This window comes from Carassius auratus, chromosome 16 (genome assembly GCF_003368295.1).
Source record: "Carassius auratus strain Wakin chromosome 16, ASM336829v1, whole genome shotgun sequence".
Taxonomy (NCBI): Eukaryota; Metazoa; Chordata; class Actinopteri; order Cypriniformes; family Cyprinidae; genus Carassius; species Carassius auratus.
Window position 1 is genome coordinate 8,498,758 of NC_039258.1, and position 26,670 is coordinate 8,525,427.

The 26,670-nt window shown below is 36.9% G+C and overlaps 1 protein-coding gene across 15 annotated transcripts in view; it reads left to right on the forward strand.

The window, feature by feature from the left end:
- The window catches only part of ptprub (protein tyrosine phosphatase receptor type Ub), a 206,412-nt gene that overhangs the window by 87,298 nt on the left and 92,444 nt on the right, over positions 1-26,670 (forward strand). For all 15 annotated transcript variants that reach the window (XM_026283812.1, XM_026283813.1, XM_026283811.1 and 12 more), the window contains exon 3: positions 23,188-23,459. In XM_026283812.1, coding sequence (XP_026139597.1) covers positions 23,188-23,459 — 272 coding nt within the window. The remainder of the gene's footprint in view (positions 1-23,187; positions 23,460-26,670) is intronic.

A 26,670-nucleotide genomic window follows, 5' to 3' on the forward strand; every position in this document is an offset into this window, starting at 1 on the left:
GGATACGCACAAGCTCTTGTGTACTGCAGTGACACTGAGCTGCAGAGAGCAGTTTGCCTTCGTTTTAAGCGTCAGGCTTAACAGGCTCACCAGTTCAAAGACTTTTCCTTTAATGCTTCCGTCTGCCTGTTTGCCTGCTGCTATTCTCCTTTCTCCCTCACATAGGCGTATTCACACTTGCTGCGTTTTACTTCTGTTCTGTTGTTTTCTGTACATCAACCCACACTCAGTCTCGCTGCAACTATCTGCACGTTTCAAAAAGAATAGCACTCAACGCTAGCTTGAATGGGCTGTTACATGATTACATGCATTTGAAAGCACAGGCCACTTATTCACGGAGGGAAGATGGCGTACACACAGGCTGCAAACGTGAAGGCAATATCCTGTTCTCTTCTTGTCGGGCCACGTAGACTGCAGTGAGCCTATGATGTGATGTGATATTTCTGCTGACAACCGAACAAAAGCTTTGTATTTAGCACGCAATCTCTTAATAAGCACTTTAATGCAGTAGTCTAGAACAGTGGTTTTAAAGCTGGGGTCTTTAAAAATCTTTTACAAATAATATTATTTTATTCTGTAGATTATTTTTTACACGTATTTAGAATAATATATTTAGAATATATATATATATATATATATATATATATATATATATATATATATATATATATATATATATATATATATATAGCTGCATTTATTTGACATTAAAACAGTAATATTGTTAAATATTTTTTAGATATTATATAACTGATTTTAATATATTTTAATGTCATTTATTGGCAAAGTTAAGTTTTCAGCAGGAGTTACTACAATCTTCAGTTTCACATGATTTTTCAGAAATTATGAAGACCAATTCCAAGAAACATTTCTTATTATTATCAATGCACAGTTCTGCTGCTTAATTTTTTTTTATGGAAACTATGAAATTTTATTCATATATTTCTGCAGGATTAAGTGAAATCTCCATTTGGTATAAATCTTGTTTTAACCTTGTTTTTCTCCATTTTAATTTCTATTTTCCCAATTATTACTATTCCATTGTTTCACCTCAGCAATAATGAGGAGCAAAAAACATAAAAACACATTTCACAAAAGTTCACATTTTCTGCTGGCTGCTAGCGTATGGTTAGCTGCTCCCCATCCAAAGCCTGCTGTCTTAGCAAGATTCATTTTTTGATAAGCTAATAAAAACATATCCTCAAAATGTGTTAAAAACAGGAAGCTTATGCCGCTTATGCCTACTTTGAAGAAAACCATTCTTGGCACTTTGTAGCTTAAAGTGGGACGTAGGAGGGGAAGAAACATTGTGCTTGAGGGGTTGTGGGAAATACTCTCCTCAAATGCATGCTCCTCAATGACCATATTACCATATCCATGCCGAAGAGCTATTGACAGTATAGGACACAATCACGCTTTCACATACGGGGTTCAAATTAAACCGCTCCATCTTAAGCCTCTGGGAGCGCTGAAGTCATCATCAGCCTGTTTGTGGCCTGACAAGTGAACTCTAGCTTCCATTAAATGCTCTTGTGACATTTTAAATGATGACTGTTCTGAGCTAAATCTTTTATAGGAACAAATACATTCATCATATTGTAATATGCTTGGTTTTCTATCTTTGTGCAGGTTCAGACATTTGATGTGCTGTAACTAGCAAGTATGAAAGCACTCGCTTGCGTTCTGTCATCATAACAGAAACAATGAGCTGAAATCTTGGTTTCATGAAAGAGGGAACCTTCAAATTGGAGAAGCCTTCTAAAGATGAGACCTCTGTGTGTAGATGTGTTCTACATTTGCATCTCTAGATATCTCTCAGCGGATATCTCGGTTGGAGAGTGAATAACAAAAAGTTGTGATTAACTAACTGCATTGCAGTATGACAGTAGTTCAGCTTTTTGGATGGTGAAATTATATAATGGTTCCTTTGTGTGAAAATACATTGGTTATTGAAGCCTTATTGTGGCTTATTGTATAAAAAAGTTTTTTCTGTTCCATTTGAGTACCTGAGTCACATTTGCCACTATTTGTAATATGTTTAGTGATAATGTATGTTTAAATTTAATGCTACTCCTCGTTGCTTTGTGTCAGATAAATGCAAATCTGATTGTAAAAATGAAGTAAATTGTCAAGTTATTATATATTGCTGTCTTGCAATATGTTGTAGTGTGTAAAGTGTGTTAAAATGCATTTTTTTAAATACCAGTTTAATATGCAGAAACAATAATTAAGTCATGTATTTGCTGATTTCCCAGAAAAAGTGTACAAACTGTAGCTCTCTGGAGCTTTCAAATATTTTTGAATCCCAGCCCAGCATAGCAACACTTGCTCAGCCAATGGTGTGAGTTTGGGGCGGGGTTATGTGTTTGACTGACCAATGGCAGATTTCAAGTGTTTTGGAAACCTGTTTGAAAACAATTTTTTTGTTTTGTTTGGTGACACAGAATCACACACAGTAGCTTCACTATAGTTTGCACCTTTTTGTTACTAGCTTCACTGTAACTACTAAATAATAAGTAGCTTGTAGGTTGGAAAGCCGTCTGCTTATGTGAAAGACTAGGAAAACAGGAGTTCAGGTTAGAGCTTTACTCTCACACGTTGTCTGGTCTGTTCTGATCATGTTAGCTGGTTGACTGTAATGCAGAGTGAAGCCGCAGCACATTTTCTGTCTAAGTGAGTAGTTTTCAAAAAACAGTGCGTTGATGAAGCCAAGCTGCCATGATTGATGCGCCAAGTGTCTCTCATCCATTTTTAGTGAGATGGAGAGTGTGTGGTGGGGGCAGGGCGAGATGAAACAAAAAGAGAGAGATGGAGGGAATAGTGAAGAAAGAGTTCATGTCTGTCTGAGTTTGAGAGAACATGTAGAGATAAACTCAGAAAATCTCTAGACTTTGGGTGACAAAATTTCAAATGCAGCCAGTTGGCTCATTATTAAAAGAGATGTCAAAACTATATATATATATATATATATATATATATATATATATATATATATATATATATATATATATATATATACTGTATATATATATATATATATACTGTATATTTAATTTAGTCATTCAGAAAACCCATCGACTAATTTGTCTCAAAGATGAGACAGATCATTGAGGGACTTCTTTTAAGAATCTTAAATTCGTGTTTATGCCTTTCTTTTCAAAAACTTTTTTAAAGTCAGTTGGTTTCTGATTGGCTGTCAAAACATTCAAAAAGTGATTTCAACCATATCGCTCCTCTATTTTCATTACAGCTGTGGTGTTGATTTATCTCTTCATTAATAATTAGAATAATTATTAAACCTTTATTGTTATTTCTAATTAAATTTACTTGAAGCAAAACTATACATGACATACAGACATTTCAAAGATTGTATCTTGATTGTAAGTACATACTGTCTTGATGCACTGCCATTTTTAGGCTTATTTTTTTAAACGTGTTTATAGGATCTGGATCTTGTGTTCAAGAAGTTTTACATCTTAGGATGACACAACCTCTTAAATACCTAATGCTTATGGTGGGATTCTGAAGAGCTGCCATAAATGTGCATTAAAAAGAAATACAACTTTCCAAAAGTGTTTCACCATGCAAGGTATCAAAATCATAGCAGTGCTAATTGCTAATTACAGAATTGCTACTAAAAGTATTGAAATACAAGAAGATTTACCCGAATGTAAACTAATCAAATTTCAGCTGTAGTTAGTTGCTGATTGACATTCCTCCATAATAGCATCTCAAGACACAGAATTCAGCATTTCTTTGGCAGCATAAGTGATTTTCCCTTTTGTCTCATTTTCTTGGGAAAACAAACTGGTAGTCAGGTATGTGTCAAGGTCTCAGACACAAAACTGCTACAACACCCGGCTCTAGTATGCCCTTGAAATGAGCCGCTTAACCACGGCTATGGAAAGAAAACATTTGGCTGTTTTGACTAGACCGTACATTTGCAGTTTGAACGACAGAAGTGCAAAGCTTAAAGGTGCTTTCTGCTCCATTGTTTTTGTTTGTATAAACTGAGGTCTCTTGGTTCTTGTTTCAGTAGAGGTTGAATCTAGTTAAAACATCTAGTGACACAGACAAATCCCATCATGCACTTGTATTTGAAAGTGACGGAGCGCATGTCGCCGGAGCGCGGTTGTTTATGGTAATGTTGGCACATTATAGGTGCTGTGAGACTCAGTAACAGCACACTGAATTGTGGGATTTCGGTGACCCAATTATTTAGTTGTGCTGTGGGCGCCGAAGTAACTCAATATTATATGCTCAAGCAAACCAGGAGGAGAAAAAAAAAATCTATAAATCACATTTCAGTGCATTTTGCATAAACCCACACTTTTCTAATAGAATATGTATGAGGGTCTAGCTCCATTGGAAAATGAAACCTGCATCTAATCGTCAGCCCAAGTTATTTCCTGCTTCAATATTAGCCAGCTTCTTATCTAGTCCAAGGCCTGGCATGAGAGGATATGCTCTGCTTTCCCTCACTCTTTTTCTTTTCCTGCGGCCCCTCTTTCTCTCTCCTTTTCCCCTGTATTCCTCTCCCTCGCTCTGTCCCTTGATCTCTCTCCTTCTGTCTTTCCTCCATCTCATCCTCTCTTTCTGTCCTCCATCTGGCTCTTTACCATCTTCTGTGGCAGATCTGAGAGGGAACCGAAAAGGCCTGAGTTCCTGAAAGCCTCCTGTGAGGCACAATCTGCCCAGATCCTGCTATAAAGTGACCAGTTTAGACCAGCATGAATTTCCAGACTGGTCTAGACAGTTTTTGTTGTTGTTGGTTAGCAGTTTTTGATTCTGGTCTAGATGGTGGGACAGCATGGCATTTTATTGTGAAGCTATGGCTGACAAAGAACATATTGCTAGTTAAGCTACAGTAGTAAAAAAGTCCTATAAGGGGAAGAAAAATAATTCAGTAAATATTTTCTGAATGTTTTTATTTTTAAGAAATTGGTTTTATTAAGCATTAGTTTTAAATTTAATAAATTAGTTTCACAACATTATAAAGCAAGGATGCATGACATCACAGGAATAAAATACAAGTTAAAATATATTAAAATAGAAAATAATTATTTTAAAATTCAATAATATTCCACAGCATTTCTGTTTTTTTGTTTGTTTTGTTTTACTATATCTGATAAATTCAGTAAATAGTAAACATAAGAGTCTTCTTTTGAAGCATAGTCTATATATAATATTGACCAGCAAACTTAATATTTCTTCAATATGTCACATAAAATCCAAAATAATCTCTCCACCTTGTTTTTACAGTCTTAGTTGAAATGCTATGTTTGCATTCACATATTAGGAGAAAAAGGCCACACTAAAACAAATTAAATTGTATTGATTATTTCAAAGCTTGCACATGGGAAGCAGAATGGCCTCCGAGTAAAGCATTTCAGAGCAGACGTGATGTTCTGTTGATTTATCGTCACTTCATAATGATAAGTGAAGGTGCTTGTGTATGGTTTTGCTGACAGTCAGTGGTGGATTACTTATGGAGTGAACACTGCTGTGTTTTTTTCGCCCTGAGGCCCTCTCTCTGGGAGGCTGTATATCATGGCTTAAGCCATTGTCCAGATTCTCTTAAATCTCACCTAAATCACAGTGTCCACACTTTACTTTTAGGGGTTTTCCATTTAATTTAAATGCATATTTCAATTCCATCTGACATTTACGGTTTTTGGAATCAAAGGCAAACAGAACATTATTTGACCATTTACCTTACGTTATAGGTCATTTAATACTTTGCTATGTGTAGTCTGGTCCTCATAGTATTAAATGAAAGCTTATGGTAGATGATTAAGTGTTTAATTTGTGTAGAACTTTTCATAATGCAGCATTTTAAAGGAGGCCTGCGTTTACAACAATGCCTGTTTTGTGTTCGGCTAACTTTGATCTCATTCTTTCAGCAATGATAGAGAGGTTACTTTTGGTGTATCATGCTTTTGTGTTGCAGTGTTTTGCCATTTGACACCCTAACAGAGGGAGAAGCTTTTCATAGAGAGCTTTGTGTAGCCCACTATGCCCAGACTTCCCTAATTAATTCCCGTGAGGCTTCCCTGGTCTCCGGCAGTAGTGGTGAGCAGCATCGTGCAAGAATATAGAAAGAGAAAGAGAGAGAGTGTGTTCCCTCAGTTTCATTTAATTACTTTTCTAAGTGTTTTTAATCGATGGGGAAGTGTCAGCCTGGACGTGTGTTTTAAAGTGACCGTTTAAACTCCAAAAGTTTAAATAATGTCGACATCTACTCACTGTCATGTTTGTGCAAACCTGTATGATTTTCTTAATTCCTGTGGAAATTGTGACTGGAGAAAGTAAGTCATATGACATGAGGCTTAGCAAATGATAACAGGATATTCATTTTTGGTTAAGTGTTTCTTTTAGATGCAGAGCTTGGCTGATTTTTAGTTTGATCTCTTGGCAGCATGCAGATCACATGGCTAGACAGATCTGTAGCTCAGAAAGACCCACAAATATTTTGCATTGCTTACAGCGCATAAGGAAAAATCTGTTGAAACACATGCAAAGCATCAAAGGCAGAGCAAAAAAAAAAAAAGAAAAAAAAGAATAATAATAAAAAAATATTTGTAATCAATGTTTTTGTCTTGTTTTTACATCATCTAAACAACATACATTTACCTGAAAAGCTAAGTTGTGAAAAAATTCAGAGAATTTAAATTGAGGTATATTTCTTACCCCTTTGGCATTGTTTTTCACTCATTGTGTTAAGCATAAACCTTAATAAATTTATTCAGATTCATGTATAAAACAAGCAAAAGTCTTTCATCTTCACACAGTTTTGCTTCTGAAAAACATTGATCTTGCTGGCTGATATATATATATATATATATATATATACAGTCAGGTCCATAAATATTGGGACATCGACCCAATTCTAATCTTTTTGGCTCTATACACCACTACAATGGATTTGAAATGAAACGAACAAGATGTGCTTTAACTGCAGACTTTCAGCTTTAATTTGAGGGTATTTACATCCAAACCAGGTGAACGGTGTAGGAATTACAACAGTTTGTATATGTACATCCCACTTTTTAAGGGACCGAAAGTAATGGGACAGATTAACAATCATAAATCAAACTTTCATTTTTTAATACTTGGTTGCAAATCCTTTGCAGTCAATTACAGGCCTGAATTCTGGAGATCAATTAGACATCAGCGTACGCTGGGTTTCATCCCCGGTGATGCTTTGCCAGGCCTCTACTGCAACTGTCTTCAGTTCCTGCTTGTTCTTGGGGCATTTTCCCTTCAGTTTTGTCTTCAGCAAGTGAAATGCATGCTCAATCGGATTTAGGTCAGGTGATTGTTTTGGCCATTGCATAACATTCCACTTCTTTCCCTTAAAAATCTCTTTGGTTGCTTTCGCTGTATGCTTCGGGTCATTGTCCATCTGCACTGTGAAGCGCTGACCAATGATTTCTGAAGCATTTGGCTGAATATGAGCAGATAATATTGCCCGAAACACTTCAGAATTCATCCTAATGCTTTTGTCAGCAGCCACATCATCAATAAATACAAGATAACCAGTTCCATTGACAGCCATACATGCCCACGCCATGACACTACCACCACCATGCTTCACTGATGAGGTGATCATGAGCAGTTCCTTTCCTTCTCCATACTCTTCTCTTTCCATCACTCTGGTACAAGTTGATCTTTGTCTCATCTGTCCATAGGATGTTGTTCCAGAACTGTGAAGGCTTATTTAGATGTTGTTTGGCAAACTCTAATCTGGCCTTCCTGTTTTAGAGACTCACCAGTGGTTTACATCTTGTGGTGAACCCTCTGTATTCACATGGTGAAGTCTTCTCTTGATTGTTGACTTTGACACACACATACACCTACCTCTTGGAGAGTGTTCTTGATCTGGCCAACTGTTGTGAAGGGTTTCTTCACCAGGGAAAGAATTCTTCGATCATCCACCACAGTTGTTTTCCATGGTCTTCCGGGTAGTTTGGTGTTTGGAAAGCAACCAAAGAGATTTTTAAGGGAAAGAAGTGGAATGTTATGCAATGGCCAAAACAATCACCTGACCTAAATCCGATTGAGCATGCATTTCACTTGCTGAAGACAAAACTGAAGGGAAAATGCCCCAAGAACAAGCAGGAACTGAAGACAGTTGCAGTAGAGGCCTGGCAGAGCATCACCGGGGATGAAACCCAGCGTACGCTGATGTCTAATTGATCTCCAGACTTCAGGCTGTAATTGACTGCAAAGGATTTGCAACCAAGTATTAAAAAATGAAAGTTTGATTTATGATTGTTAATCTGTCCCATTACTTTTGGTCCCTTAAAAAGTGGGATGTACATATACAAACTGTTGTAATTCCTACACCGTTCACCTGATTTGGATGTAAATACCCTCAAATTAAAGCTGAAAGTCTGCAGTTAAAGCACATCTTGTTCGTTTCATTTCAAATCCATACATATATATATACATATATATATATATACATATATATACATACATATATATATACATATATATACATACATATACATACATATATATATACATATATATACATACATATATATATATATATATATATACATATATATATATATATATATATATATATATATATATATATATATATACATACATATATATATATATATATATATACATACATATATATATATATATATATACATACATATATATATATATATATACATATATATACATATACATATACATATATATACATATACATATATATATATATATATATATATATATATATATATATATATATATATATATATATATATATATATACATATATATATATATATACACATATATATATATATATATATATATATATATATATATATATATATATATATATATATATATATATATATATATATATATATATATACAGTATTGTTCAAAATAATAGCAGTACAATGTGACTAACCAGAATAATCAAGGTTTTTAGTATATTTTTTATTGCTACGTGGCAAACAAGTTACCAGTAGGTTCAGTAGATTGTCAGAAAACAAACAAGACCCAGCATTCATGATATGCACGCTCTTAAGGCTGTGCAATTGGGCAATTAGTTGAAAGGGGTGTGTTCAAAAAAATAGCAGTGTCTACCTTTGACTGTACAAACTCAAAACTATTTTGTACAAACATTTTTTTTTCTGGGATTTAGCAATCCTGTGAATCACTAAACTAATATTTAGTTGTATGACCACAGTTTTTTAAAACTGCTTGACATCTGTGTGGCATGGAGTCAACCAACTTGTGGCACCTCTCAGCTGTTATTCCACTCCATGATTCTTTAAAAACATTCCACAATTCATTCACATTTCTTGGTTTTGCTTCAGAAACAGCATTTTTGATATCACCCCACAAGTTCTCAATTGGATTAAGGTCTGGAGATTGGGCTGGCCACTCCATAACATTAATTTTGTTGGTTTGGAACCAAGACTTTGCCCGTTTACTAGTGTGTTTTGGGTCATTGTCTTGTTGAAACAACCATTTCAAGGGCATGTCCTCTTCAGCATAGGGCAACATGACCTCTTCAAGTATTTTAACATATGCAAACTGATCCATGATCCCTGGTATGCGATAAATAGGCCCAACACCATAGTAGGAGAAACATGCCCATATCATGATGCTTGCACCTCCATGCTTCACTGTCTTCACTGTGTACTGTGGCTTGAATTCAGAGTTTGGGGGTCGTCTCACAAACTGCCTGTGGCCCTTGGACCCAAAAATAACAATTTTACTCTCATCAGTCCACAAAATGTTCCTCCATTTCTCTTTAGGCCAGTTGATGTGTTCTTTGGCAAATTGTAACCTCTTCTGCACATGCCTTTTTTTTAACAGAGGGACTTTGCGGGGGATTCTTGAAAATAGATTAGCTTCACACAGACGTCTTCTAACTGTCACAGTACTTACAGGTAACTCCAGACTGTCTTTGATCATCCTGGAGGTGATCATTGGCTGAGCCTTTGCCATTCTGGTTATTCTTCTATCCATTTTGATGGTTGTCTTCCGTTTTCTTCCACGTCTCTCTGGTTTTGCTCTCCATTTTAAGGCATTGGAGATCATTTTAGCTGAACAGCCTATCATTTTTTGCACCTCTTTATAGGTTTTCCCCTCTCTAATCAACTTTTTAATCAAAGTACGCTGTTCTTCTGAACAATGTCTTGAACGACCCATTTTCCTCAGCTTTCAAATGCATGTTCAACAAGTGTTGGCTTCATCCTTAAACAGGGGCCACCTGATTCACACCTGTTTCTTCACAAAATTGATGACCTCAGTGATTGAATGCCACACTGCTATTTTTTTGAACACACCCCTTTCAACTAATTCAGCTAATTGCCCAATTGCACAGCCTTAAGAGCGTGCATATCATGAATGCTGGGTCTCATTTGTTTTCTGAGAATCTACTGAACCTACTGGTAACTTGTTTGCCACGTAGCAATAAAAAAATATACGAAAAACCTTGATTATTCTGGTTAGTCACATTGTACTGCTATTATTTTGAACAATACTGTATATACGTATATATATATATATATATATATATATATATATATACGTATATATATACATATATATATATATATATACGTATATATATACATATATACATATAATGGTATGGAATGCTGGGGGAAAAAAAACATTCTGAAGGTAGTTTGGTATTCATTTTCTAATAAAAATTATATATATGTATATATGTATATATGTATATATATATGTATATATATGTATATATGTATTCATTTTCTAATAAAAATTATATATATATATATATATATATATATATATATATATATATATATATATATATATATATATATATATATATATATATATAATTTTTATTAGAAAATGAATACCAAACTACCTTCAGAATGTTTTTTTCCCCCAGCATTCCATACCATTATAGTTACTTTTGTAGTTACCGTTCTTGATACATTTTCACAAAAGACTGAAAGTGTTTCTTTAATATTTGCAATAACATGCACCTTTTTTTGTATTAAGGAAGCAAATAGCTTTAATTTTGATGCCATGTTGACTTCAAAGCACACTTCTGATCACATATATCATCTGTTTACATACAGGAGTGATTATCTATTTATTTATGACTTTTAAATTGATTTAGTGTGGTCAAATAAACAGCGTAACACGTTTCTTTTGTTCCACATCCTATATTTTATAAGTTGTGGTCTCAACCTGTTTGTCTGGTCTCCAGCCCGGGCTCAAGGCAGCCTGTCAGAATGATGAGTGTGTCTAATTGAGACGGAGCACTGCTGGCTGAGCCGAGGGATTGACAGTTAATCACAGCCACGTTAAACTCTTCAGCACACCAAGAACGCCTCTTCCTGCGCCGACTCGTCTCTCTCTCTCGCTCACCATCGCACCCCACAATCCATGGCCCGCTGCTATCTGCGCGAGATTTATGTCATTTTCGCGACAGCTCATTCCTGGCGTCCATCCATCAGGGTATAAAAGCCCCTCCGGTGGCGTTTTGGATACCAGCCCGCATGCTCAAACGTCAGTGCCAGAAACAGACATGCCGGCTTTGCATCTCGTGTACACACCCACACTTTAAAAGCCTTCACTCGCGCCTTTGGTTCGCTATTATCAAATGTGCCAAAAATAGAAAATAAACTGCGTACAATGGTTCAGTTTCTGCAGGACACTTTAAACCCCTAAAATGTCACCTACCTTATGCTGGAATGCTTTTCTGGATCTTGGAAGGATTATTATTGTGGGTGAATGACAGCTCTATGGTTGAAGAGGTCTGGTTTTAATTGCTGACTGAAAACTAGGGAGACAGAAACAGCGAGCACTCTAAAACTACTTTTAAATGATGTGTGCCTCCACCCTTTGTCATTTTATTTTCTCTCTCAGAGGCATAGGCGAGAGAGGAAACAGCAGCCGGCTGTGTTAAAGGCTGCTTTTTGTTGAATGCCTTATTACGCTGATTTATCACTATCGATTTTAATTCCACCAATAGTTGCCTCAAGCTACATAATTAAAATACTGCATTGCTGAGCCTCCGCGGAGTCCCTCAAGACTGCAGATAACTTGTAAATTTGTGTTTTTTTCCTTCAGTAAATAATGCCTAGTGTGCATTCACAGGCCTGAAAGGGCAAAAAAGGGCTGGCCACTGGAACAGAACCATGGGTTAGTTTGCCGGTGCTTGGCGCAGTGAAACGTGTCTCATAACTTCAGGACCCGGAGCTTATATTTAGCACCTGGAGTGTCAGCGGTGCTGTTGATGTCAGCCCAGATTTCGACCATCCTTTTGCTTCCGGGCCCCAGGGGCTCTGGGAAAGGTGCACTTGGGAGACCACTGTCGGAGCACGGTTGTGAGATGGTCAGCAAAAATAAAGTTCCCACCCAGTTACACTTATTTCTGAAACACTCCCTGCAGTGCTGTTGTCCTCATAAGTCTAAATGAACAGCTGTCCCAAATAGGGAAAATGAAGCTTGGGAGTTTGCAAATGGTAACAGTGCTACAGCAGCAAAACGAGACTATCTGAGCTGTCATTTAAAGGTGAAGCTTGTTCTTTCTGCACCAAGTAGAATTTCCAAAACATGACTGGTTTAATGAAAACTCCCATCTCCATCTCCATCACTTTGGTGAAGTGGACATTTGAATTTAAAAACCATAATGGTTTGAGCCTTTCCACAGTAATAGTAGGACCAGGTTTCAAACATTTCTGTATGTGTATGGACGCTGAGTAAAGAGCATCACAGGTGTCTATTAACTTGTTTCTTTGGTATTTTATTACTTTATTACTTTCATTTAATCCATTTAATGCAATATTTACATAATTGAACAATATGTTAAGGCTACATGCTAAGGTTTTAGTGTATAATTTACTTATAATCGCCTGGGCGATAAAACGGTATCGATATTTAGCGACAGGTACACCATCGATAAATATAAAAAACACAGAACACAAACAAATACATCCTGAATTGAGTGATGTACCTGCCTGTGATAAGAAGATTGTGAATAAAGAATGAATATAAGTTCAATTTAAAATAAACTTTTGAATTTAAATGTCATCAATGGCCTGACAGTCCTTAGAACCGTTCGGCACAATAGTAAAAAAAACAACAACAACTATATTCAAGTGCGAATGAAGACCGTTTTATGGGGGATGTCAGGTGTTTCGATTATTCAAAAATTGAATGCCAACCCATCGCACGAATATTTGAAGACACAAATATTCTGGTCCAGTCCTACAGAGAACAATGGCATTTTAATGGTACTGGTATTTATTGAAGCAAAGACAGGCAAAGTCATTTCTTTGCATATTAAATATGGTTTATAAAAAGTTATTTTAACAATGAAAAACAATGCAACATTCCGTTGCTCTGTATGATTTTTCGTTCAGCTTTCTGCTTCTTTCATTAGATTTGATAAAGGAGGTCATTGGGTAATTGAATACAGGGACTGGGGACGTACAAAAACACTTATGTCCCTCAGACAGGGCGTAGACTGTGGGTCGTACACATCAGCCTCACATCTGTCCCCTCTTCTCGGACGCAGGCTGGCTGGAGGACATTTGGAAAGGTCACCGTGTATAGACCGTTCCAGTGAAGCATGTTTTTCCCCAGCGCCTTTGGCTACAGCGACCATAAAGGCAGCGGCTCCTGATATGGGCTTATCTTCCTCCAGCTCCAGAGGGCACTGGCTACACTCGGTCCAGCCATGCTTCAGCTGTTATTTACTCCTTATCGTCGATGTTATTATTATTTTTGTCTTCCCCCACTGTTTCTTTCTCTTCTAGCCTTTTGGAGAAGTTTCCCTCTCTTTCTCCTTCTCACCTGGAGCTCTGTATGTGTTTTCTTGTCCCCTGAGAGGCCGGGGTAATTGCGACCCACCCCTCTCATTGCCAGTTAAAGAGCTGGAGCGCTGCCAGTGGCTCCACCTGTGAAGCAGCTTGTTGTTTGGTTAAGGAGGTTTTGTTGGTCTCCAGAGGAACCGGGGGACTGAATTGTGAATATACGGATTTCAGATGACTCCCTTTGAGGTGATACTTTTCAAGTCAAGTATTCATTCTGTCATTGCTTGTTGTCAAGCAGGAAATTCATTTTTAATATTCTTCTGCTGACAGTTTAATAAAGGAAAACAGATTTCAAATTTGCTCCAAGATGTTTGCCTGGTTATATAATAGGACAAACAGTGATTACTTATTTTTTGATCATTTACAATAGGATAACAGTTAGATAAACTGAGAATTTGTCATCCATCCATAATAATAGTTGATATAATCTAATTATAAAATGTAATTAATTAATTTAGCATTATTTGTCCAGGCAAGTCACTTAACAACAAGATTCTTATTTACAAGTTTATTTAAACTGTTTATTAATTTAAAAAGTTACAGTAATTTATTATTTTAGCTTTATTTTACCTGTCAATTATCCAATCAATCAATAAGTGAATATATGAATAGTGAAATTAATATTTATTCACAAAAGTAATTTATTATTTTAGCCACTTAAGTCACTTAAAAATACAATTCTTATTTGCAGATATTCTCCACCATTTATTTATTTATTTAGTATTGTACTGTAATACTTATTAATTATAATTTTATTTATTTATTTTGTTTGTAAGTGAATATAGTTATCAAATATAATTTTACAGTGCAATTTTTGCTTAAGAAAAAGTTCCTTATTTACAAGGATGGTGTCCACCTGAAGTTGAAAAGGGAACAGTTAAAGATGGGAATTACTTGATCATTTAAATGGCACACACAACAGAAAATAACGTCATAACTATATGTGATTATTGTAATAGCAATTAGTTAAATGCCTTTCCAGCATTAAATATGTTTAATGGCATTAAACACATTTAATGAATCTCATTAGCAGTGTGTTAATGTTGGCCGCAGTTGGCATCTCTACCCACCCATTAAACTAGTTATTTAAAACTGAGTTGGTGGAGGGATCTCAGAAGAACTGTTGCGGGAATGAGGTAAATGGCTTACATAGCAGCTCACTTATGTTTTGGGAGTTGGGGAGAATGAACAAACTCACCCAAAATCGTCATCCAAAATAAATACAAAAGGAACAGGACAAGACAAGATAAGCTGACAGAAGCAAGACAAGGTTTCAAGAAATGTAAATATTAACAACCTGGAGCACAGGACAGGTGTGTAGACATTAGGTGATCTAAAGAATTGAGCAAAGGGAGCGAGAGAGAGAGAGAGGGAGAGAGAGATGGGAAGGGTGAGTAGAGATTAGGCCACACTTTTGGTGATGTGTCACACCCAGGAGTAAAAATCCTGTCATGGGTGATACGCTGACTTTCACGGTAGAGAAAGAAAATTGATTTTTGCAACTGAGAAGGTTTCACTGCGTTAACAGCAGCTTTTAGGTCTTTCTTTATTACTACACATGCTGTGTGCATTCCTGCCTTACACACTCGAGGCAGTTGTAATGCGATACACATACTCTGCTTTTGAAATAGATACCATTAGATAATATTAATAAAAGCTTTCAGGATTGGCTTCTGTGCAACCGGGTGCGTTTTTCCTTGAAATAGCCAAAAACAGCCTTAGGTCAAAGATTTTGTATATTTTTATTATATTATTTTACATGTTTTTACAAGTCCATGAGAGCAGGGAATTGAGTTTTGTTGTGAAGACAGATTTTGTTACAAATTGCGTGTGACATAAATCGTCTGGAATTGTATCGCTAGTGATTAATGATTTTCATATTTGGTCTATTGGGGTCATTCCAAGAAATGGCTTTCTCATATTTTCATGCTCCGTGTACCACTACATTAAAAGGACCTGTGGTAATTGCATTTCGATACAAAAACTTAGCCGATTAATGAATGCTAATGAAATGTTTCCCCACTGAACTAATGAGACATTTAATATGATGACATTTAATGAAATTTATGATGGAACAAATTAGTTGGGTTACTTGCATTGTGATCCCTAATAAATTTTGATGCGCATGATGTCAAATCAGTTTACGATACATAAACAGCGCTTTGCGTGGACTGCTTTTAAAAGCTGAAATTGATATTGTTGAGTAATATGCATTCTGCACATTTTAATTCTTATTTAACCGATTTAATTTAACTAAACTAAAAGTTTTAGTTTGAATGTTTTGTTGTCGTAGCTATGCTATAAAACTTTTATAAATATGTTAGACAGTAATTGTGAGTAATAGTTACCACTAGCTATACTTGTTTTTTTTTTTTTTATGTTTTTGTTTGTCATTTCAAAAACCTGTTTGAAATGATGAAGGAATGTGATTACACAACAGGGTTTAAAATATTCATTTGAGATGAAATATTAATTTGTGTGTGTTAATACCAGCACACATTCGCGCACGGTAATTGTGTCTTTAGGGGGAAGACATCAGTGAATGTCAGCTGCATGGAAATGACATGAGACGTAATCATTCAGATTTTTTTTTTAGGAACAGAATATGGATGATGAAGGATTTCACTGCTGTGATAGTTGCAGTTTGAATGTTTTGCTTTTGTTTAAAAGTACAGAAGAAAAAGGACAGGAAATGATTCAAAAGACAACACATGCATCACTTTGTAGAATATATCTTGATTAACTGGTTTGTACACCTTTATCTTTCTGTCATAGGTTGAGGCAAGCGGTATGATGTCAGTCAGCATAACCTGGCCTTCCTTTGCTGTCTGCGTTCAAAAAGCATTCCCACTTTTATGTGTGTGTGAAAAAAGAAGGCCAAGGTAGAATGCCTTAAATCTCAGCTGACCTTTTGAGAAAGACTGAGAGACATGGGAAGAAATGAGCATCGAGGCTATAACGACAGGAGGGGCCTTAAACAATTTTAGGTAGAGAGATGTGAGCATGAGTGCCTCTAAAATTGAAGTGGGAAGAGGACCTATTGATTCGTCTATATTCAGCACTGCACCTCTTCACCTCTCTTTTTATTCTCAAACACGCGTTTGAAGCCTCTTGATGTCAGAGGCGAACAAAGCCTGGCTGATGGGGTCAAATGGAAAGAAAAAAAAATGCTCTTAAAAGTTCTGAGAAAGAGGAACTGTGCCACTCTTTGTGAATATGCTGCACTTTGGTATCCCATGATTTTTAAAAGTTGTTAAATGCGCAAACCCCAAATAATAAATTATCGTAGCATGACAAGTAGCTAGTTTTAAACACATTAAATGTGTGTATCTGCCAAGTTTTTTCTCTAGACACAAAAACTGTACCCTTTCAAGAATATGCATACTTGGATACTTGTGTGCACTGTTTAAATAAGGTACACAAAGACCAGAAGTATAGCGTAGCGTTTGTATCTTAGTATACTGCTCCAGTGTCAGATTATTGTCTTCGTGTTTTCTTTGTTTTCACAAAGTATTGTGTTGACTGCATGTAAACTCAACAATTTAACCTTGTTGTCTTAATTATTGCTGGAAGGTGAACAAATATTGTTATTTTATTTTATTTTCAGAAAATTTAAACAAAATTGATCCTAGCTAGTCCTTTGATAATTTGTATTATATTTTATTACATTTACATATTTTTTTGTTTATGCAATGTTTATATACCAGAAAATTAACACAAATTTGATCCCAAGCTAGCTAGTCCTTATTTTATCCTTGTTTGTTTGTTTGTTTATGGAATATTTATTTCCAGCAAGGCAAATTAGGTACAAATTAGGTTTTAAACTGTACATAGACATTCACACAAATTTTGGGTTGCAAATCAAATGGGTTGCAAAATGTGCAAAGCTTATATAAAATTTATACCCAAAACTTCTCATATAATATTTAGCTTGAACTTCTGGGTGAGACAGAATTTTGAAGGTTTGTAGTCTTTTGACTGACTATTTTAATATCTATCTTATTCATGCAAAGTAGCAGGTGCCTTTACCCCAGGTCTTTCCCTGCTTCTCAGACTTTGCATCTCTTCTTTTCTATTTCTAATAATCTTATTGTTTTTCATTTCTCCTTTATATGCCCTGCCTTCCTGTTTTATTTTCCGCTCGTTCCTCTTGATTGTTTCAGCCCGCAACGTTCGAGTCCCCGGTAACATTTTGTGATTGTATCTTTCAGCCAGTCTCTCGTCCACCTCAGCGCTGTCCTTGGTCTTTTCTTGACTCACTCTCTCCCTTCTCTCCTCCTGCTTTCTCTGCGATAGCATCTCGGTTTGCTGGCGAGTTTTCATGCGGCGCACCGTTTGAATGACGATGGGCTCAATCACTCCAAATCTCGTTATGTATGTTCCCGCGCCCTTGGGAGGGTTAGCAGCGAATAGATGGGACTTTATCAGATTTCACTAGCCTTGGAGGCATAATTCACCAAAGGTCACCTTATGTTTGATATTTCTGGTTTATGTGAACAGTATGTCTATGCCAGTGTGTAACGGTGGCTTTACGATGAGGTGAATAGTCAAAGGTTAACCAGTGAAGACTCTCAGTGTAAATATCGTAAAGGCAAAGGGGACGTCCAACCTTATTGAACGGTTCAGCAGAAGGTTGTTTGCTCTATTTGGACGGGTTAACGGTTAAAATTCTTAGAAAGAACACAAGGCTAAAAAAACCCTCTTGTTTTGGGATAGTATTAATAATGCTTGGGTTTGTTTTATACACTCTATTTCCCTTGTGTGTTGTTTGTTATGTCTGACATTGTATCTGTTATCATTCCAATGCTAATGCAATTCACGCAACCCATTAAAAAAAACATAACAGAGAAAGAGGACGAAGTTCTCTCGGACTTGACGCTGACTGTCAGTGATTAGAATGAGTCTGTTTAACACAGAATAATTGCAAACCTAGAGTCATGCTAGGTAATAAAACTTTGGGTCGTTTTCAAGGATATCATTGAATATGTATGATCCCTAATGCACAGAATGATGTATGTTGTCTATCTCTAATAAAACTTGATCCATTACTGCTTATGATTCCCTAGACTTAGTTACAACACTGTGGAAATGTTTTATGAATGCCACAAATTACTGTGAACTGTGGAAAAATCTTTACAAGAGCATTTTATTGACTGCTCTTGAGAGTAGTTTTGTAACACAATTAACCTTTGAACAATCACCAGAAACATTTTCTTTTGGAGCGATAAGACAGAATTGGTTTACTTAATTACGGCTGCACTGAACATTTCTCACAGAGATCATTTTATAAATCAAATTACCTCAGCTTGAATTAGTTTTTCTCATGTTTTCCGCTGAGGTCGACACCTTTATTTTAGTAGCTGCTTTTGACGGTAAACAGGATCTAGTTTGTAGTGTGTTTTAGGTCGAAGGAACTTAATGACAGTAATCAACTCAGTGGGGACAAAAACCTGATCATAAGGTGTTTGCAATATCTGTTGTTATTAGCAGGTTTTTTTGAAAGCAAAATTCTCTGAAATATTATGGGTTTAAAATTGTGTTTCTCTGAACTATTGAATCCACATGATATGCACATGGGTGAGGGTTTATAATGAAATTACAGGAGATCAGAGACTATTGGTTGAGGCTGTAAGTATTTTAGACCTTTAAAAAAGTCTGTAAGGGGGGGGGTGAAATGCTATTTCATGCATACTGAGTTTTTTACACTGTTAAAGAGTTGGATTCCCATGCTAAACATGGGCAAAGTTTCAAAAATTAAGTTGTACGTTTGAAGGAGTATTTCTGTTCCAAAAATACTCCTTCCGGTTTGTCACAAGTTTCGGAAAGTTTTTTCGAGTATGGCTCTGTGTGACGTTAGATGGAGTGGAATTTCCTTATATGGGTCCTGAGGGCACGACAAAAAGACGACATAGTGGAACTTGGTCATTTTCCAAAACCGCTAAGCAAATATATACAGTTTCAGTACATACAACATAAAACTGTACAATTTAATTTAATTTGATGAATGATTTTTAAACAGTTTATACATTAGAGTATTTTCTTATACTACATTTTCTGCCAAAATGTACAGTGTAATTAATAAATTAATAAAAGAAATAATTTGTAAATATATTATAGAAAATAAACAAATAATTCTAATTGTTTTCTTTTAAAACATTTATTTATTTATTTGTTGCATTATTTATTTAGTTACTTTTGGAGGGAATTATATTTGTTATTGATGCTCTAAAGTTAATAGTGAAACAATCACACAATTTCAAAATTATAGCCATATATAATAATCATAAAAAATAAAAAGGACCAAATTTAGTTCAGTATTTAGTCCAGATTTATAATCAGTCGGCTCATTACATGACTATTTAAACCTGGTCACTTTCACATGGTATCCAAGCAAGGATACTAAGAGATTATTAGCTTCACATTTCTTCTTTGGTACACTTGCCCCTTATTGTTAAATCCCCTACTGTAAACAATTTTTTTTGCTGTTTTTACAAACTGAGGGACAAGCCAAAAAGATTTTCATTGTGCTACATATGCTGTCGATAAAGCTCGTTATTACCCTGAAATATTCCCTTAATGCTCACGGTTTAATGGAAATTAAATATTGTACAATCAACATTCTAGTCCTCTGGGAGAAATTGTAGCAGCTGCCCTGGCTTTCTGAGGTTTCAGGCTGGCTCTGGGAGATTGGATTCTGATCTGAGGCGGGAGAAGAAGATAGCGAGAAGCAAAATGTCAGCGCCAATATATTGTGTTCTGTACCCCACTCCCACCTGTACGAAAGAGAGGGACAGGGTGCCAGCGTACTGAGATGGGTTCTGGGGCCGCTGGCTGAGATATATGGTCAGCTCTGTTGTTTGGGCTCAGATTCACTATGATATGATGAAGCACAGACTCTCCACTGTGAATTCAATCAGCGTCTCCTTGAGAGAGATCTGGAGTGGGCTCTCAAATGTCACCATGTGTTTTCCACTGTTTTAGTCTAAGCTTTTTTGGATGTGCTGGATGCACTGCAATAACAGACTGTGAATACATTTGAATACATATCTATCTGTCTGGTTCTGATTCATATACATTTCTGTTAGGGCTGCACATATATAGATGAAGACATTTTTGTAGATTGACAGCCAGACTGACAGGCTGTCAGTGTGCGAATTAGTGGTATGGTTAGGCCACTAGGTGGCAGCAAGTGACTGAACCCATGAGGGAATCATTGAATCATTCAGTCTAAAGACTCAGAGTTGAAAACACTGGGTGCTTTTAATGGTTGGAGGCTATGATTCGGCAGCCTAGATAGGCAGCCTTGCTAGAATATGCCCTTCCATTTGACAAGCACCTGCTGATTCATTCAGAAATAAAAACGAGCAACTATCCTTGTGGATAAGTCATTGAATCATTCACTGAATTGATTTTTTTTTTCAAAAACTCAGATTCAGTCGTGCTCACCTGTTGCACCTAGACGCACAGCAGTGTTGTTGTGGATTTATTTTGACAATTTTCAGTGCAAAAAAACTTTAAATGCAAACAACTGCAGATGTGATAACAGCAGTCAAAGCACTTAAATTCACAGTAGAAAGATGACGTTTTGAAACCAGTCATATACAGTAAAAAAAAAAAAGAATAGATTTACTTTTCAGATAAAAAGCTCTAATAGTATTTGCTGCCAGTGTTGGCATGACAGATTATTTATTAGCTAGCCTTATCATTGCCACTCTAATATTTTACATGCCTAATATCTATTTTCCATATATCTGCCCATCTAATTAGCGACCTCAGTATTGAGTGCTTTAATTAGCCATTTCATCAAAGTCAACAGCTTTACCTTCATGGTCTTGAGAAAATCAACAATGCCTCATGAACTTCACAATTCCTTGCTTGCAGTAACCTCAACAGCCCCTCTGTGGGTTGAGGTGCATGTTTAATACAGCTCTAAAGCACTCTTTATCTGCAGATTTAGCCATCTACTTTTCTTTTCCATCTTTCGTTTTTTTCCTTGTGATGTGATCCTCAGATGTCTCTGGAGTGCAATATGAAGAAGCCTTGAGGAAATCTAATTAACCAGAATGCCTTGAGAGAGCAGGGCTTTTCACACATGTACACCCAGAGATACATAAATCACGGGCTCTCCTAAGAATAGGGTACTTTGAAAAGGGGCCTGGTTCCATAGAGCCATTAGCTATTAGTTATGATCCTTTTTCAAGTTGGTCGGCAAGCAAACGAACACTTAAAGGGTGTTTAGGTTGGCATGTCCTGATTAGGGAGGACAGAAAAACCATGGTTAAAGGTTCTTTCTCTTGCGTATGTATATAAATGGTTCAACTGTAATTATTCACTCAGCCTCACCTTGCAGATGGAGCCCCTAACCCCACCGTCCCACTGTCCTCTGTGTGTAAACGGCACGTCATGCTGATTAATAACAACCAAGCCGAATGTTCTCTTGTGCGCTTGTATGAGAGATTGTTCAATTAAGGGCATGTTTGACCATATTAAAGCTTGAAAAATGAAACTTCTATATATGTTTTTGGTAAAAAAAAAAGAAAAAGTTTTTCCTTTGTCATCTTTGTTGATTGTCTAGTACCTATGGGAAAATGTCATTATTTAAAGTGAGACAATAAAAAAATATATATTATTATATGTAATTGAAATCTAGAATGATTGTACTTTAATGATTGTAATTTATTTTCATTGTTAGGATATCTAGAATATTTCTTTCCTGTAAAATCCATCCTAGGGAACGAAAAGGTTCCCTTAATTGAAGAACCAGCCATGAATATGCCTGTTTTGAGTATTTGTGCCTGTTGCTATACCAACACCTCACAAATTTCTGTCTTTGTACAGAGAAATTTTGCAATTGTCACACTCCGCAGAGACAGAGAGCCTCGAGGCTAAAAAGAGCATGAAAGGCATTTTAGTATTCTGCGCTGTGTGTTGTCTCTCTCTCTCTCTGTGCTCTGTATTGAGAGAGTAATGCCAAAATTGTCATCCTTTGTGAACTCACTGAAGGGAGAGATACTCTGCGGAAAGAGACAAATAGACAAACAAGGGCTTTTGAAAAGTAGGAACGGGAAAACTACACAGAAGTTTCTGAGGAGGCTGTAATACAGCAGATATGCTCCGCAGAGAAGCTGGATATTTATTTTCTCTCTGTCTCTATTATTCTCTCTGAGCTTAGTGTGTATGTGCCTGTTTCTTTAAGCAGACATGCTCTAATATGCACTAAAGCTTTCCACAAATTTTGTAGCCACACAAAGATATGAAATGTTTTCTTTTTCTGAGAATATTTCACTGATTTTGGTTGATTCTTACCTCTTGCTGTGTTGTCTTCTTCCTCAAGGCTCCTACATGATGGTCAACTCCTCCCAGCATGCAGCGGGGCAGAGGGCTCAGCTTCTGCTACAGACGCTAAGTGAAAACGACACGCACTGCGTGCAGTTCAGCTACTTCCTGTACAGCAGAGATGGCCACAGCCCGGGGGCGCTGCGGGTTTATGTGCGGGTCAATGGTGGGCCGCTTGGCATTCCTGTGTGGAATGTCTCTGGCTCACGTGGACGACAGTGGCACCAGGTGGAACTGGCAGTCAGCACTTTCTGGCCAAATGAGTACCAGGTGAGCGACATTTTTAATTAGTGACCATCTTTTCTGGGTGATTACACACTACAGGACATTTGTAATTTATTAATTAATTTGACATATTTTCAAATGTTTCATTTGAGGATTAAACAGTGTTTTTGGATACTATATGACGGTTAATACTTTTGGAGAGTCGTGAGTAACATGTGGTAGATCAAAGTTCCATGATAACCCTTCTGGAAAATGGCACTTAAAATTGTAGCTGTTTTATAGAACATGGTAGTTAGTTTCCAGCTGGTCTAAACCAAACCTTAACTTGTCTAAGTTGATCATTAGCCGGTCCAGGAGGGTCATTAATTGGTTCAGGATAGTCTAAAGGCGGTCGCACACTGGACGAGAAGCGCCGCGTCGCGCCCCATGTAGGACAACTCGAGGTATCGCACACCAGAGAGCTCAATTTCGCAGCAAGATGAGTGAGTTTTAACTTCATCTATTATTATTATTTTAAATATATGATTTTAATTGATAAAAGCTGAGTTTTGAACGTTAATTAATGAAAAGAATCTGTGTTATAATAAGTCTGTTATTGTTTTGTTGTATCTGTTGTCTAGGCAACTGTGCAGCCTGACTGAAAACGTAACCAAACACTTTGTAATGTTTTATTTGAATTAAACAAATGTATTGTATTTTAATTTCAGTTTCTGTTTTTTTTAATATAAAACTATGCAGATGGCGCTCTGTGGCGCGGCAGAAATCTGAACAGCGTTCTGAATCGTAGTTGGGCTGCGCTTCTCGTCCGGTGTGCGACCCCCTTAAGTGATTTATTAATTGGTCTAAACTGGCCATTAGCTAGTCCAAGAGAGTCATTAGTAGTTTCAAGTTGGGCATCATTTGGTCTTATATTCTCACTAGTTAGTAGTACAAACTGGTAATTAGCTAATTAAAACTGGTCATTAGCTGGTCCAGGTGAGTCATTGGTTGGTCCAGGCTAGTCTGAACTGGTCATTCGCTAGTCGAAGAGAGTCTTTAGTACAGTAGGTTCAGATTGGTCATGAGTTGGTGTATTAGTTGGTATAATCTGGTCCTTAGCTGGTCCAGGCTAGTCTATGCTATTTAACTGTTGGTTTAAGATGGTCATTATTTGGTTCAAGCTGCTTATAAGCTAGGCTAAACTGGTAATTATCAAATTAGCATGTCTATGAGTGTCATTTGGTCTAAGATACTCATCAGTTGGTTTAAGATGCTCATTATTTGGTACAAGCAAGTTGGGTCTATGTCCAAGTTGGTCAAGCTGGTCGTCAATTGGTCTTTAAGAGAGTTTTTAGTAGGTACAAGTTAGTCTAAGTTGGCCATCAGTTGGTCTAAAGGCTGGGACACACCAAGCCGACTACAAAGATCTAGCAGCAATGAAAGCCGTCTGTGTTCTCACCTCATGTTGGCAGCGTCGGACTAAAAAGCTGCACTGAATCACACCGCACAGACTACAGCCGACGGCAAACTAATACGTGTGTTCTGTGCATGCCTGAGAGGAATGAGCTGTTCATATCAGCAGCTATTAATAGTATATATTCGTCATTCAATTGGAGAAACCAAAACGAAAATATATGAGATAAACGCAGATATATGAAATGTAAACAAAGCAGAGCTTGTTTACCATTTGAATATCAGTAACGTTAATAACTAATAATTTTAAGCAGCTGATTCATGTATTAGGATGATTAGGAAAGATCAGTTAACATTTAAACAGCCTTCTGTCTGTACCCCCTTCATTCACATGCTTATTTTCATCACTTTTGCTTTAATTCTCGGCATGGTCTCGTTTGCTAAACTAAACATCCAATCAGAGCTCTCACTCTCGCCGACATCCCCGATGTGCCCGACATGTTTAATTGGGCAAACTGCCGCCGATGTGAGCCCGTCAAAAGCCGACGAGTGGAACACACCAAACAAACTAGCTCGACCGTTGCTCGCCGTCGGCCCGAAGATGGCAAATGGCGGATTGTCGGCTTGGTGTGTCCCGGACTTAAGATGCTCACTAGTTGGTACAATCTGGTCATTTGTCCAGCAGGGTCATTAGCATGTCCATGTTGGTTATCATTTTGTCTTATATTCTCACTAGTTATTACAAACTGGTTATTAGCTATTTGAAACTGGTCACTAGCTGGTCCAGGTGAGTCATTAGTAGGTCTAAGCTAGTCTAAACTGGTCATTAGCGAGTCAATAGGGTCTTTAGTTGGACTAATATATGTATTAGATAAAAAAAAAAAAAAAAAAAGGTCATTAGCTGGTCCAAGAGAGTTATTTGTTTATTAGTTATTTAACTGGTTCAAATTAGCAAACCATTTTGGACCAGTGATAAACAATCTACCATCTGGTAGTTTAAGATGATCAAAATGGAATATGGTGGCTGGTTAACCAGCTGTAAACCAGCAGATTTTCCTGGTAAATGCTTCGTAAATGCTTGAATGTCAGACTCTAAGCGAATCAATTCATCATGTTTGCCTTGAAACAGTAGAGTATGCCACAAATTAGCAATGTGACTGACAGCTGTTGTAATTTCAGTGGCAGGCCAAGTAAACTTGTTTTCGACTGCCTTCGCATAAAGTTGCTGTGACATAAAGATAGTACAGTATATCAGAGCTCTGCCAACAGCAGCATACACAGACATCCCTTTTCCTCACCACAAGGCATTACACAACCAGTGATGGAGACTATTGTCTTATTAGTCATGCCCTTTGCGTTGTTTAATTAGCATTGATCGTAGCATGAATGTAGGTTAGTGCTGTAGGGCTTAGACAAACCCACAATATAGACCATGTCAATAGCGTTGACACGTCTTACTCAACTAGTAACCTAATTTCCCTACTGTACCATTACATGTGAGACACAGTCTACCAAATCACTGCTTACGGAATGACAGCCCATTCACACCCCCCCAGCCGATCGATTTGTGTCAGTGGCCGGTCCGCCATTGGGTTACACGCTGCTATAGATGCGCAAGTGGGCAGACTCAGGGGTCTTCATCCATAAATTCAATTTCTCCTTTCTGCAAACTCTGCGCAGCTGTCAGAAAGCAATTAAGTTGAGTAGTGTTCACTTTATTGAGAACTGTCAATCTCTCCAACCTAATTATCTTTCACATGCTAGAGAAAAGATGTGGCCTTCATGTGTAAATAATAGTCCTCCCGACAGTCAACAAGATGTGAAGGTGGAGGGGAGATGACAGTAGGGTGAATTTGTTGTGTTT